The sequence below is a fragment of the Leptidea sinapis genome, chromosome 5 (assembly GCF_905404315.1).
Source record: "Leptidea sinapis chromosome 5, ilLepSina1.1, whole genome shotgun sequence".
Taxonomy (NCBI): Eukaryota; Metazoa; Arthropoda; class Insecta; order Lepidoptera; family Pieridae; genus Leptidea; species Leptidea sinapis.
In genome coordinates, this window is record NC_066269.1 from 9287718 (window position 1) to 9302535 (window position 14818).

General features: G+C 34.2%; 1 protein-coding gene across 1 annotated transcript in view; it reads right to left on the reverse strand.

Annotated features, from left to right (window-relative positions):
• LOC126964432 (breast cancer metastasis-suppressor 1-like protein) overlaps positions 1-13651 on the reverse strand; it is a 166039-nt gene extending 152388 nt beyond the window's left edge. The window contains exons 1-3 of the mRNA XM_050807536.1: positions 13342-13651; positions 11520-11670; positions 5365-5458 (exon numbers count right to left, since the gene is read on the reverse strand). Of these exons, the coding sequence (XP_050663493.1) occupies positions 5365-5458; positions 11520-11670; positions 13342-13543 (447 nt within the window). The 5' untranslated portion in view covers positions 13544-13651. The remainder of the gene's footprint in view (positions 1-5364; positions 5459-11519; positions 11671-13341) is intronic.
• Positions 13652-14818: the final 1167 nt, after the last annotated feature.

The following is a 14818-nucleotide window of genomic DNA, read 5'->3' on the forward strand; positions in this document are numbered from 1 at the left end:
AATGGGCAGGGCGTATAAATTACCATCAGCTGAACGTCCTGCTCGTCTTGTCCTTAAAAAAAAACAAATCCAATAAGTAGACCCAGGATACTGGCGCATTTTAACAAACAAACAAAAACCTACAATATTAGTATAGATATCCGCAAGTTGCGACGAGTCATCGACACTAATCGAGTCGGGTCGCTGACGTCACATCCGTTGCGAGTGGCGACCAACAATAAAACAATATTCTGTATTTATCAATAATTCAAATACATTCATATTATGTGACTACTGAGGATAAAATTCGATTTAATTTTTCGATCGATGCTGAATATATTATATTAGCGTATAGATGATCGGACAGCCCGATAATGCGTGACCAATTTTGGCAAAGATGTAAATACTACGTAATAACAGGCGGGATTGCCTAAGTAAATATTGAAATTTGTTCAGTATGAAACGTGCAGTCATTCGACATAAGTTAGAAATAGTATTACAGTGAATCCGGCTAAGTTTGAAAGCGAACAGTTGCTTAAAACGTAGTGGATTTCGGCTATGTCCGTTTTTTACAAGATTATAGCCGTCATCCGTCAATCTATCAATGACTGCACGTATCACACAATCGAGTGAATCACTTTTTTCTTAAAGAGGTTAGGCTAGGCTGAAGTTTGGCTTTATATTCAAAATACTAAGGAGTCAATGTTCATCGTGGCTGACTGTTTACGACTTGTCAAGCAAATCAGTTACAGTCACTGCGGCTCCTTTGCACAGGATGCCGGCTAGATTATGGGTACCACAATGGCGCCTTTTTCTACCGTGAAGCAGTAATCTGTAAGCATTATAGTGTTTCGGTCTGAAGGGCGCTGTAGCCGATGAAATGACTGGGCAAATGAGACTTAACATCGTCTCAAGGTGACGAGCGCTATTGTAGTGCCACTCAGAATTTTTGGGGTATTTCAAGAATCCTGAGCGGCACTTCATTGTAATGGGCAGGACGTATCAATTACCATCAGCTGAACGTTCTGCTCGTCTCGTCCCTTATTCTTCATTAAAAAAAAATAGGCTGCGGACGTCACGGTGGATCTCGTAGTATTATGTAATCTATATAAAATTATGTGAGTAACGTCTGTTACCAAATGATTTTGGACACCATTACCTACCGATTCGTAAATATGTTTGAGAAAAATCGGCAAGGTATTGAACAATTTCTCTTTTAAAAAGTAAAGGTACACCTAAAAACAAAATAGCCCAGAGGCGGATTATCTCTTTTAAACAAAGAAAAACGTAACATTTAACAATAATACATTTCGTATTATCAAAGTAACACGATATAAAAAGATTCGTGAATTCTGTGGATATTTACAGTGGCAATAACTGCTGAACAAATTGTGAAAGAACATGGTTGTATATAGATAACTAACTAAGATCTAGAATTATATATTTTATTCCGCAAACCAAATAGGTACCATTTAAGGCGACACTAAATGCCAGCAACCTTGAGCGATATGAATTCACGGCTGCCGGCCCGCCATCTATGTAACAAAGCCAATATTTTCAAAATTCTTGCGTGGAAAACGTAACATTACAACAGACGCAAACAGTTTATATACTTACAATCCTCATTATTGATTACTAATCTCAATAAATGTACCTACACAAAAAGAAACAAATGCGCAATGCCTAGAAAAAACTTGATGAACTTCGAAGAAAAGTGGTAGTTAGAAATAGCTCTGGAGGATAAGTATAACCAACAGCAAGAATTAGCAACCTAGAAATAAGACTTAAGGGTATGTGTAACAGGATAAAGTAGTGTTCATAGCTCCAAATGCTATATCTTCACCACAAAACTTGTCTAAAAACACCTTGTTAGCGTGTTTTCTGCTTACCTTCCGCCTAAAAGATATGACTTAATAGAAGGTTGCCGAGAAGGTGCTTGCCTAAGGCGTACTCGTCATTAATTTCGCCTTTGAAATACCTTCACTCCAAGTCAAATAAACTATAGTCAATTAGACTTAAACTAAGCACATAATATGAATGGTCACTATAAATATTTCTTTAAAATTACTCAATTTACCATAATAATATATTCGGAAAAGTAGAGTTCGTGAGAACAACTTACAAGAAACTCAATTCAATCAAATAGAATACTTTACAATGAATATAATATACATAACAAATTAGTTTGTAAGGTCCTACATCAAATATATAAATCGTATTTAAGTAATATCAAATATTTCATTAAAAAAAAAAAATTATCATATATTGGATGCATTAAGCATTAAACCTTTAGAGCTTGAATTTATTGTATGTGTAAGGATGCTTCGTATTAAAAAACGAATTGATAATATTACCTGGAAAAAGAGTTATTGTATAATATCTTATTCGCCTAACCACACAGTTTTATAACGTGTCTAATTCGTTGTATAACATTATTTTCCAAGTGGCAATACAGCATTGACACGAATTGGTTTTATTTTTATGCGAGTCCCTTCTTAATTTTTCAAAATAACGTTATTTAGTTAATAAAGTACCAGTCCGACCGTTTTGAATATAAATATATAATAAATAATATATAAGATTGATATTGTGATGTAAATTGTTGCATAATCTAAGCATACATAACTTATATATGAAATCAAAATCATTTTATTCATGTAGGTCACGGAAATGACACTTATGAATGCCAAAAAATTGTTATTGAATCTACCGCTACTTCGTAAACGATTGAGCTAATGAGAGGAAGTGGCAAGAAACTTATTGCAACTCTTTTAAATCAAGATTTACATTTTCATCGTTATACAAATCTATCAATTACAGTATATTAAGTAAAGTGACGTAACAAAACCTACTCAAACGTTAAATAGTCAAATCCTTACACGAGTAAGTCAAAAAAGTTAATACAAACCAAAAGTTATTGTGTACAGCAGATGCATCATCCACACTCACCGTAAATAAATAAAGGTATTTTGCGAGCATTATTTATGCGATTATAAAAAAAAATAGATTTAGCAAAAACAACTAAATAGCTATTATTTATATAGTTCCTACATAGAAAAATTTTAATTTCATTTGTATGTAGTTAAAGAATGTAGATATACCTACTGAGGAAGTACAGTTATATTTATTTCCGTAAAGTTCATACAATTCCGGCTGTAAATAACTAATTAATTGGTTATCACTAGCCTACGTGATCAAACTCATAACGTTGTAGATCTTGAAGCGAGAGAAACTTGTGTAAAGCGCCATCTCTCGGTAAACGTAAACATTATAATGACAACTATTACAAGCATTAGTATCTAGGTATCTATTGCAGCTATTAATTTAAATGTTGAAACTGAGACCAATCGTAAAATATAGATTAGAGTCTATTAAATTATTAAATATAGATAGAGATATTTATGTTAGACTGAAATAAAAATAAACGAGTATCACAGTAGCAAGATAGAAGGCAAGTACAGCTGTCACATTTATCTCAAATCACTGTTAATGTTTTAATATTAAAATATATCGTCATTCATAGCGTCATTAATTCCAATACACAACATTCGAAAACAAAATAAAACCATTTGTAAAAAATAATTAATAACAATAAAAAAAAATCTTGAAATATAATATGTATTACATTTTAATGGTGCCAGTATACTTCTCTAGTGGTAATACCTTTTAGCCCATACCTTTCTACCAATATTCATTTAAAATCACATATTAAACGTCAAAAACTGGGACCCATTCGACAAAAGCATGCCTCAGACCTGAGAAGGACGGGCGCAAGAAACTCAGCAGGCTTTTTTATTTTATAATAAAATTTCGTTATAATGTTAGATTCAACAATAAATGTATTATTAAATAGCCTGAGGTTGGCCGCTCTATTCCCAATCTGTGGTATATTAAGAACTACATTATAGTAACCTTTACCACACAAACGTTTCGTAAGAATTCTTTTGAATTTCGAAACACATTTGTTTTGTACATTTGTAAGCATAACACGTTTATTTTTGCTCTTGGTATTAACAATATGAATATCACAGTTTTTAGCAAATTCGTTAATGTGCTTATGCACACACATGTAACATTATCAAGAATATATTGAGATGTAACAGTTAAAATGTTTATTTCTTTAAATTTTTCTCTTAATGATTCCTCAGGACATTTGGTCATAAATAGCGCGAACAGCCCTCTTCTGCAGCATAAAGATGGTATTGATATCGGCTGCACTGCCCCATAACAATATACCATAAGGTAAACTATCCGAGCCGTATCTATGTCAGTTAATAGTTCTAATCTTTTTAACCACATTTGTTGCAGAATCAAATAAAGAAATAAGGGAAAGTATGGCCCTACATTCCGAGCGTCCATAGGTAGGTTTTCCCAACTTAAGTGTATAGTGATACACGTCTGATTTTACCAGAATTACATACTTTTTAACCGACTTCAAGCCAAAAGTAATTGTCGGTACCTACACTCGCCACGCGTGACTTTGAGCGGGGCAGCTTTGTCTAGAACAAAACAACCCAAGCGGACAGACACGCGAGACGCGAGCAGACGTAGTTGATAATTATTACAGAAAATAAGCTGTTTATAATATTAAGTTTAATTTTGGTTATGGCTTGGCACCGACTTAGGTAGAATAGGTAGCACTTTCAAATAATACTATTTAATAATATTGAAGGTATTTTTACGTTTGCAGAAGAGGTGTATTAAATTAAATGTTTATTAAGTTATTTTATGCTTTTTAGTTTTTGAAGTCGATTTTTTAAACGTAGTAGTTTTAGTTTTTTGGCATAACATACTTTGCATCGTTTGCATGTGTTAGTACACTGAGTCGCATTCTTAAGTTCTTCGGACTCGTTCTCCCAGTGCGAGAGTGAGTCCATTGAGCGCAATGTCGTGCAGGGCAAAGTGGGGAGCACCAGAGGGCGAGGAAGGTCGCTCATGCGGTCCATTGAACGAGTGTACCAGACTGACGGCCAGCAAGGAAAAGTGGCGAAAGTTCGTGGGGCGAATCACACTGCCACAAAAGATGTCACTCTGTGATGACCACGACCGCTCTGTCATGATTGTAACGAAAAAGAAGAAGACTTTGCGTCCACTTAACTGATGAGTTAATTGAAATGATTTGTAAATCGATGCAAATGTAAATCTTGATATAAAAGAGTGGCAATGAGTTTCTTGCTACTTCTTCTCAGTAGCACATCCCTTTACGAAGTAGCGGTAGATTTAATAAGAAAAATATTTTTTTGATATTCATAAGTGTCATTTCCGTGACCTACATAAAGTGATTTTGATTTGAACTGGTGCCATTTGATTTAAGCTCATAATATTATTAATACTATAGTAACTTGTTACTACTGCAGCCGTGAACAACTTAACTAAGCCACTTACCTTGAAATTCTGGTGCGCCGCCTGATCCTCCGCTTCGTGCTTGTGTTTGATGTTCTCTATCCTCAGCTGCTTCAGAACACCAGCCACCTCGATCCTGATACAAAGAGAACTTCATTACTACCAGGCTACATTATTTCTTGGACTTGACGTCGATGACGTCACATTGTCGCTTTGTCACAAACAAAATTGAAATGAAGCAACAACCTGAGAGATTAACAAAGCTCACGAGATTTTATCAACGATACGTCACTCGAACGGTTGGCTCAGGTCAGCGCTCGCACGGAACGCAAGAAATCGCGGCTTCGAGTCCCGCATCGTTCTTTTTTTCTTTTAATGGAATAGGAGGACAAACGAGCGTACGGGTCACCTGTTGTTAAGTGATCACCGCCGCCCATACTCTCTTGGAACACCAGAGGAATCACAGGAGCGTTGTCGGCCTTTAAGGAAGAAGAAGTTTAATTATTATAGATTATCTTGCAATGCTGATTATTATTATAATGATGAAAAATCTGTGAAGAACCAGGTTTAAGTAAAAAAAAGTATTAATTTTTCTGGCAGTGCGACAGTTTAAAGCGACACAGAAAGTACAGAACTATTAAGAACAAAAGTCAAAATATAATTATGAAGACTTAAAAAACAAAGCAGTGAGGTTCACGTAGCAGCGTGTAGTACATTCATATATAAACGTGACACTATATTATACTGAAGAAACTCTCAAATTCCATTTTTTGCTTTGTTTTAATATAATACCATTTATTACCTGCATTGAAACAACTGAATTGAAAGAAAGAAAGAAAAAAAAATTGGCATTGTGATCTTATACGCTAAGCATTACATAATTGCATACAACAATTTTATACTGTATACTTGCTTTTTTCAGTCATTACTAAATTTAATTTAACTTCGTAATTATTCATGTCTTGCTACGGTACGCAAAATATGTGCTACGTGGATACGTAGCTGTAAATCGTAGCACGGCTACGAGAAATTTCAAACGTCGCTCGGTTATAATAATAATTTCGCCAGATGAGCGCCGGCCTCACTGGATGGTATATCGATTATAGTAAATAATAATTTTTTATACTTAAATAAGTACATATAAACTGCGTCAAAATGCAAGATAACACTCATTCAAATTTAATTATTGAATAAACAAACTCCATACATTTATAAAAATTTGAAAATAAAGGCTGGTTTATAGACATAAAAAAAAAACAAATTTAAACATCGAACTGCCACAAAACAAAAAAGTACTCTCGAGAAGAAAACTTGGTCGTTAATTAAAGATTAACTCAATGTTGTGTTGATGGGCAATGAGTTTCTTGCTACTTCTTATCATTAGCTCAACCCTTTACGAAGTAGCGGTAGATTCATTAAGAAAAATATTTTTTTGACATTCATAATAGAATAAAGTCGTTTTGATTTGATTTTGTATTGGTTTGTTAAATAATGTGTGTGTAATTGTTGATTTTTGGGTTGTGACAATTTGAATTATCCTAATCAAATTCAACAATAGCTGGTCTGTTTTCATCTAAAATATTTTTTTCTTTCGGCTGTATCATCTGATAAGGCCGCACAAATTCTTGGTTTGCTGCTGCAAGGTCTAGACGAACGGCTGGAAACTTAATTGTGAAGCAGTCGAACGGTTTCCCGAGTGTACAGAAGGTTTATGGAGGCAGGCTCTTTTAAAACAAGACGTTTTACCATCTGAACTCGGGTTACAACGTCGCTATTGCAAATTAATTTCTAACGTTTATTATCATTAAAAATGAACTTTATGAGTTTGGTGGCGCAGTTAGTGTGGGAAACATAAGTAGATGACGAGAGCGTGATTTTTTTTTATGAAAATAAGGAACGAGACGAGCAGGACGTTCAGATGATGGTAATTGATATGCCCTACCCATTACAAGGGCAGTGCCGCTTAGGATTCTTGAAAAAACCCAAAAATTCTGAGCGGCACTACAATTGCGCTCGTCTCCTTGAGACATAAGATCAGACCAAATTATCTACAGTTCATCTAAGATTTCCTTGTGCACCTTTAGATGAAACTGAAGAGCAATAGGCCCCAGTATTATTCACTAGTGATAGGTCTTATTTGTATGGTGTAGATGGTCACAGACTAGTCTACCATAGATGTGAAGAACAATATGTTCAAAATTTTCTGTTGGAGACTGTATAACGATGGATGGTATATGGAGCTTATGTTTAGTGAAGCCCACATTGGAACTGTTTTGTAGCATTGCATCGCTATATATATAGCTATTGGGGCCTCATTATGATCAGCCGGAAGACGTCCACAGCTGGACAAAAGCCGCCCCCAAAGAACGTATTTCGGCAATCTTGACCAGATCGTCGGTCCATCTTGTCGGAGGCCTACCAACACTGCGTCTTCAGATACGTGGTCGCCATCCGAGGTTTTTTCTGCCCCACCGGCCATCTGGCCTTCTAGCTCTGTGCCCTGCCAACTGCCACTTAAGTTTCGCAATCAATTTGGGCTATGTCGGTGACTATATCTCTTACAGATATATAGGCGTTAATTTCATTCTGATGCAGCAATAATAATAATACGCGCTCCTCAATCCTATGGAGTATGCGTCGAACTACTTAAATAAGGCTATGTATGCACGAAATCCACTCCCAAAGCTGAGAATTGCACTGACACAAGAATGGGATAATATTTCGCAAAAGCTTTTGAAAACATTGATCAGGTTAATACAAAACCGACTTGAATCAGTTATAAGGGCACGCCCAGGTAATATACCTTATTAAAGAGAACGTGTTTATTTCAATTAATATCATAACATTTTTTAATTATTATTATTTGGAAGTTACTGTGCAGTTTTTGTGCTTGCCAGTTTGCAGTGGTGTGTTGCAACGCTACAAATTCGTTGTGCAACAGCAATCTCAGTGTTTGAATACACATTTATGTACGTGTTCATGGTTATCAATTGAACTACTATAACCAGTGGGAGGCTCCTTTACACAGGAAGCCGGCTAGATTATGGATTACGACAGTTATGTGTAAACATTTAGTGAAACAGTTATGTGTAAACATTACTGTGTTGCGGTCTGAAGGGCGCCGTAGCTAGTGAATTTACTGGGCAAATGAGACTTTACATCTTATGTCTCAAGGTGACGAGCGGAATTGTAGTGCCGCTCAGAATTTTTGGGGTTTTCAAGAACCCTAAGCGCCATTGCATTGTAATGGGTAGGGCGTATCAATTACCATCAGCTGAACGTCCTGCTCGTCTCATCCCTTATTTTCATAAAACAAAAACGCCACCTAATGTCAAGTTACGTCGCAGCGAATATTTTAGAAATCATCTCCATGAATCGACTCTTAAATGCATAATTTGGTTAGATTTTTAACTACTGACTATGTGTAACTTTCGCGCAAGTGCAAGTAATATTTAGGAAGCAGCAGTTAATAAGAGAAAACAAATTATTTTGGTATTTTTGATAATTAAAGCTAAGAAAGGTGAATACGATAACAATATTAGATAGGACTACATACATATAATCAAACCTCTTTCCCGTAGGTGTAGGCAGAGACCACTTCTTTCCACTTGCAACGATCCTTACATACTTGTTTCGCTTCGTCCACTTTCATTATTCCTTTCATACATGCTCTTCGGTTTAGGGTACTCTTGACCTGGCCTTTTTTCAAGAAGTCCCTGATTTGATCTCGAAACGTCCGGCTAGGTCTACCCCTTCCAACACTTTCATTCACACTCGCCTTACATACTTTTTTCGTCAATCGTTCTTCATTCATTCTCTCGACACGTCCAAACCATCTCACCTATCTCAATTTTTGTCACTACAAGCTGAGCAAGCTATCAACTATAGATGGAGCCGGAACCTGAGAGTTGAACAAGATACACCAAAATTTACGACCCATTCGTACTCGAACGGATGGCTCAGTTGGTAAGAGCGCTATTACGGAATCCGAGACGTCACGCGTTCGAGTCCCGCATCGTTCATAAATTTTGGTTGCAAATTTTATCTGTATAAAGTTTTTTGATTATAAATAATCAGTGGCTTTCTTGCATGTTCAATTCACTGGTTCTATTTTTAATATTTTTTGATGGCTCATCGGTTAGTTTAAATATATAGTTCCGTACCCGAAGAGCAACCATCGAGTAGACTCCGCTATTCGCATCTCTATGCGTTTTATTTATTAACTTTATTGGGGACAAAAAATGAAACAAAAGATTAAATACACATTGAAATTATAACTAACTAAAATAATCCGTTCCCTTTGAACGTCTCGAAAGCGACATCTGCTTAGGTGCAAGCGTTCACATAGATACAATTTACAATAAAAGTTAATAGCAGCAAAGGTAAGTAAAACTTAGCTATATAATTGTAAAGCTAGTATATAGAAAACAAATATAATAAGATTTAAGTTTGATTAGAACTGAATATTTTTATGATTAGTTTTATAGGTAAAAAGGGAGCACGAAAACATACCAATGTTATTCAACGTGAGGGGCGTGAACGTAATAAATGCAGAGTGGGACGTCGAGACATCAAAGGGGTTGTTGACCCTTTGTTGTCTGGGCGTCTACCACCTTATTCATAATGGTCCGCTAACTTTAAACAGCCGCTTAAGAGTGTTTTTTCTCATTCTGACTGAGGTCAATAGAACAAGACAGAGTGAGAATTAGCAATGCTTTAAGTTAGCAGAGTATTATGAATAAGGGGGCTAGTCTCTAACAATATGCTAGGATTGTGCCATAAACTTGCTTCAAGACGTTGACGCCCGGCCTGTTACAACACAGGTGTAATAAAAATTTCACAATATAGCAAAATCGTGTTTTAGCATGAGAATACTTGCACGTGCAAGAGCGTCTACATGACATGCCTCAATACGTGAACCGACACGCAATACACCGAATCGGTACAACCGTGGACATAGCAGGTAGAAGTGGGATGATATTCTTCTTCATACCGCAGGTTATAGCGTCGATCCATCTAGCCGCGGAGTTGACTCATCGATGTATAACTCTAGATATCAAACTCCATACAAAATTTACATTTAAAACTGTACTCATCGTTATAAACATGTATTAATGTAAATCATACCTCCCTGACCGCCTTAAGAGTACGCGAGAACACGCGTCATTGATTTCGCGCTCCAATATTTGGAATTAATACAAAAAATAACTATAATTTTTAGACGAAATATTTTTTTGTTCTTAAAAATGGTACATATAACATATTAAAAAATAATAAGTAGTAGGCAATACACGTTTATATGCAGTCTATTGCTGTTTTCACGTCTGTTCCTAACCTTGTACATATTTGATCGAAGCGAATAAGTATTTTGTTGTGCAATTACAAACTACGCTACCTTAACATTACAATTATTGGTGAACATATTGGCTAATTTTTTTTATAAAAAATGGCAAAGGATATGGACTATCCAACGGAACGTACGGTTAAAAAGGTACATAAACAAGCTATTATTACACCGCATGTTGTTCCCTCTTGACTGAGGACCATGTTCATCAACAAGTGGTCCACACTTGGAGTGAACTATTTGTTTCCGACGGCTTCTGTCCAACGCGGCCCTAACGACGGAGCTAAATCTTGGAGGACGGGAGTCTTTTATTTGGTTGGTCCAAAGGAGATCAGCCCCGGGCTCACTTGTCATTTGTGTTCCCAACTACGATCAATTTCTACAGGCTTTCATTACCCCTGTGCATTATGTAATATGTGGCCAAAATACGAATTACGAAGAATAAGCTTCGTAAATTCCTTTTTTTTAAGCAAGTTTGTGTAAAGTTCACGGTTATTCATTAAACTTGATCGTCAATGATGAGATATATGAGTAGACTTTATTGAAACCACGTTCTTTCAACGGGGCCTACATCTAGGGAGCTTATAAGTAATAATGCCGACGGATTTCCCTCCAGTAAATGTGGTATTATGTAAATATGTTAAGCTATGTCTGTGTATGGGTGCAGTCGTGTGTGTGTCTATGTGTTTTTATTATATTCTGTGCTTGCATAATTAGTTTTAAAATTCACAAAGAACTGAGTTTCTTGCATAATTCATCCTTTTTATATTATACATTAAATAATTCTAAATAGCACAGGTTTGGCTAAAGTAATTTCTTTGAGTCCTAGGCATAGTTCATCTTCATTACCAACCTAATCCTCATATTCTCTTGCAGCCTGCGCAAAGGTCCGAGGTACTCTGGTGACCTGCCACCTCGAACCTCAGCAAGCTGGTACTCCACATCTTTGACCCTCTCATCATACAGCTGCTCTCGAAGCACCATAAACTGGTTCTCAAGATTGGCTGAAAATTTAGGTTGTTGTTTTAATATTTTTTCACAGTTAAATATCCAAAATAATATGTTTGTTGTGTTGAACACTCTATACTTAAACAGGTATTTAAAGATTTTAGTGCAATACTATGTGAGATATTTTTGCAATTTTTTATTCAGAATTGAGAATACAATTTAGTATTAGTAATTAATGTCAAAACTAAACAAAAGAATTTTACTGAGATACTAATTACCTGTGTGCCATATAAAATAAAGTAATTAAGACACAATTAGAACTCAAAAATACCAATAAAGCTAATGAACACCAAAGTTGCTTTTATACAAGTATTGTAATAGCTAGTTTAATATATATAAATCCAATATCCTGATATTTGTTTCTAATGAACTCCTAAACTAATGAACAGATTTTAATGGGGATTACTTCATGGAGTGTAGTTTATTACAACTTGAGAGAATTTGGGACCCATAATAATTTTTATTTTCAATATTTCTTTTGTATGCACATATTTTCTATGAGAGAATTTATTGACACAAGGTTTGACAGTTTCGATGTGAAATTATTTCATTATAACAACAGGGAGAATATTTTACAAATAATTTTTGTTATGAAATATTATACCAAAATTCACAAAAAAAAGTATTTTATTTATTATGTACAGAACAATGTCTGTCGGGACAGTTAGTTATGTTATAAAATTGGACCTTTCACCAATCTTACTGTTTCAGCAGAAACAGTGTTTAAATGAAAATTTAAATATAAGTCCAAGTATTTAAAGTAATATTAATAGGAAGTCATGCCTAAAACATGTGTAACTGTAATTTTTTTACATTAGGTCCCCCTGAAAACATGCACTGTTAAGGTCACAAAATGTCCGGCTAAATAAAGAAATAATAAAAATAAAACATTTAAACATAAACTTATGTAAAAATTCAGTTAAAATAACACATGTTTAATCCATTTAAATGTAGTGCATTTAAATATGTAACACTTGCATGTAATCAAAAAAATACTATTGTTGACTTATTCATTATATATATCATAACTTCAGTAGACTGTTAAATAGAACTATATTAATTCTTAGACTTAGGTGATCATATTTGGAAAATTCTCAATATACAACATTAGAGAACCTAATCTGTCGCAGTATATTTTTTGTTCTTACTAAACAATTCTTAAGGCATGGTTGATGATTCCAATTGTATATTTTTGACTGGGATATACAGACTGAAGACTGTGTAAAAATTTAAATTATTAATAATTATTTAAATGGTATCATTGAAGTTAAAAGTTTCAAGTTAAAACAATATTTAAAGACATCTCTGTATATTTGTTGAAAACCTGGACAGAAGATTTAAAATCATACTTGACTACAAATTATCTATAATATTATGCCTATACATAATATTAATAATTTGAAGTCAAATGATCAAGTTAATGTTATATTAATATTATGTTTCCATGTTTGTGGCAATTATTTATGAAATAATAAAATCATTTTATGTTATTTCTAAAGAGGTTTGAGTAATTATCAACATTACAAATAATATTTTAAATTTAATACTATCAAGTATCATCAAAAATCAAGTATCAAGGCTCAGGCTACGTGTAATATAAATTTACCTTGGCAATAAGAATCAAAGTCGTTCATCATATTGTTTGTAAACATAACCTATCAACATACCTAAGTTATCAAGGCATTCGTTCCTACGTCTCTCACATTCGCTCTCATCCATTTCAGAGGAGTCATCGGAATCCGGTTCATCTGCTTCCTCAGCGCTGGAGTCTCGGTCAGGACCTCTTGAGGAACCGCCAGATCTTTCTGTGTCGCCTCCAGACAAATCTCCATCCCCGTCACTATCACCTTCCACTTTCATTGAGGGCATTTTGAGTTTAAGTATCTTATAATCCCTGGCAATATAAATTCAATAAGAAAAGTTTCTGTAAACTTTATTATTGATACACAAAAAATTAGCTCTAACATCAAAACAACAATCACGATTAATATTTATATATACGTCAATACGTCAAACATTGACATTTCACACTTGTCACTTTGTTGTCAAATTAAAATAATACGTTTTGGCGCAAAATCCAAGTACATTGAAGACACAAGTGCGATAAATAATAAGTCATAATTACAATGCAAGATCCTGTAAAGTATGATTTGCACTTTTGCTTAAAAAAAAGAATAAATTTTATGAAGCGTATTACGTTAGCGTTACGTATAGTTAGGTCCGTTCATAGGCTCTTGGTGTGGTTGTTTAAACATGACCACGACGATAATGACATAATATTATGTCTTATTGTTAACAAAATTGCTCATAATATTGAATAATTCTAAATTCCAACCGACCAAGTGTTGAAAAACATAACGAGGTATTTTATTCTAACCGAGTATACTGAAAAATGATTTATTGTAGTTTTCCAATTACAGAACATAATGCGACTCAGTGCGGCACATTGCCGATCTCTGTTATATAGTGTAATAACTATGATGTGTGATATGAAGTGTTGAAAAAAATAATAATCATACAGTTAGCAATCTAATAAGAAAATAAGATGTTGTCTTCTTCATTTTGAATTCAAATATGTTCATTTCCAAGAAAACATGTCTGCTTCATTAAATGATTCGATCAAGCCATTGCAATGTTGACAAAAGTATATTTCTGTTCAATAAATTTGTGTATACTTTAGAATTCTAAAACGAAATTTTATTCACATTAAAAATGTGGCATATAAAATTAAATAGTCAATGTTTGTACCTTCATTAGTTTTAGTTTCATTTAGAGCATTGGTAACAAGACCATCAGCTCAAACCAAAATACAATAAACGAAGACTATAAAATATTTTTTCCATGCTTATATTTTCTTTAACACTGTCTGAATTAAGTTATATTATTTCTAAAAAACTACGACGAAACGAAAGCTTTCAAATTTTTTTCAACAATATTACTACTTGATTAATTGAGATTTTAACGTACATTTACGTTTATATATAAAATAAATGACAGTAAATGGATGCACCGTCAAAAATATTCTTAATTAATGTCAAGGAAAGGAAGTTTTTCTTGTATTCGAGTATAATAAACATGATTAAATTAATTTTATTTTTTTATTGTATTTTGTTTGGGCTGAATGGTCTTGTTATTAATGCTCTA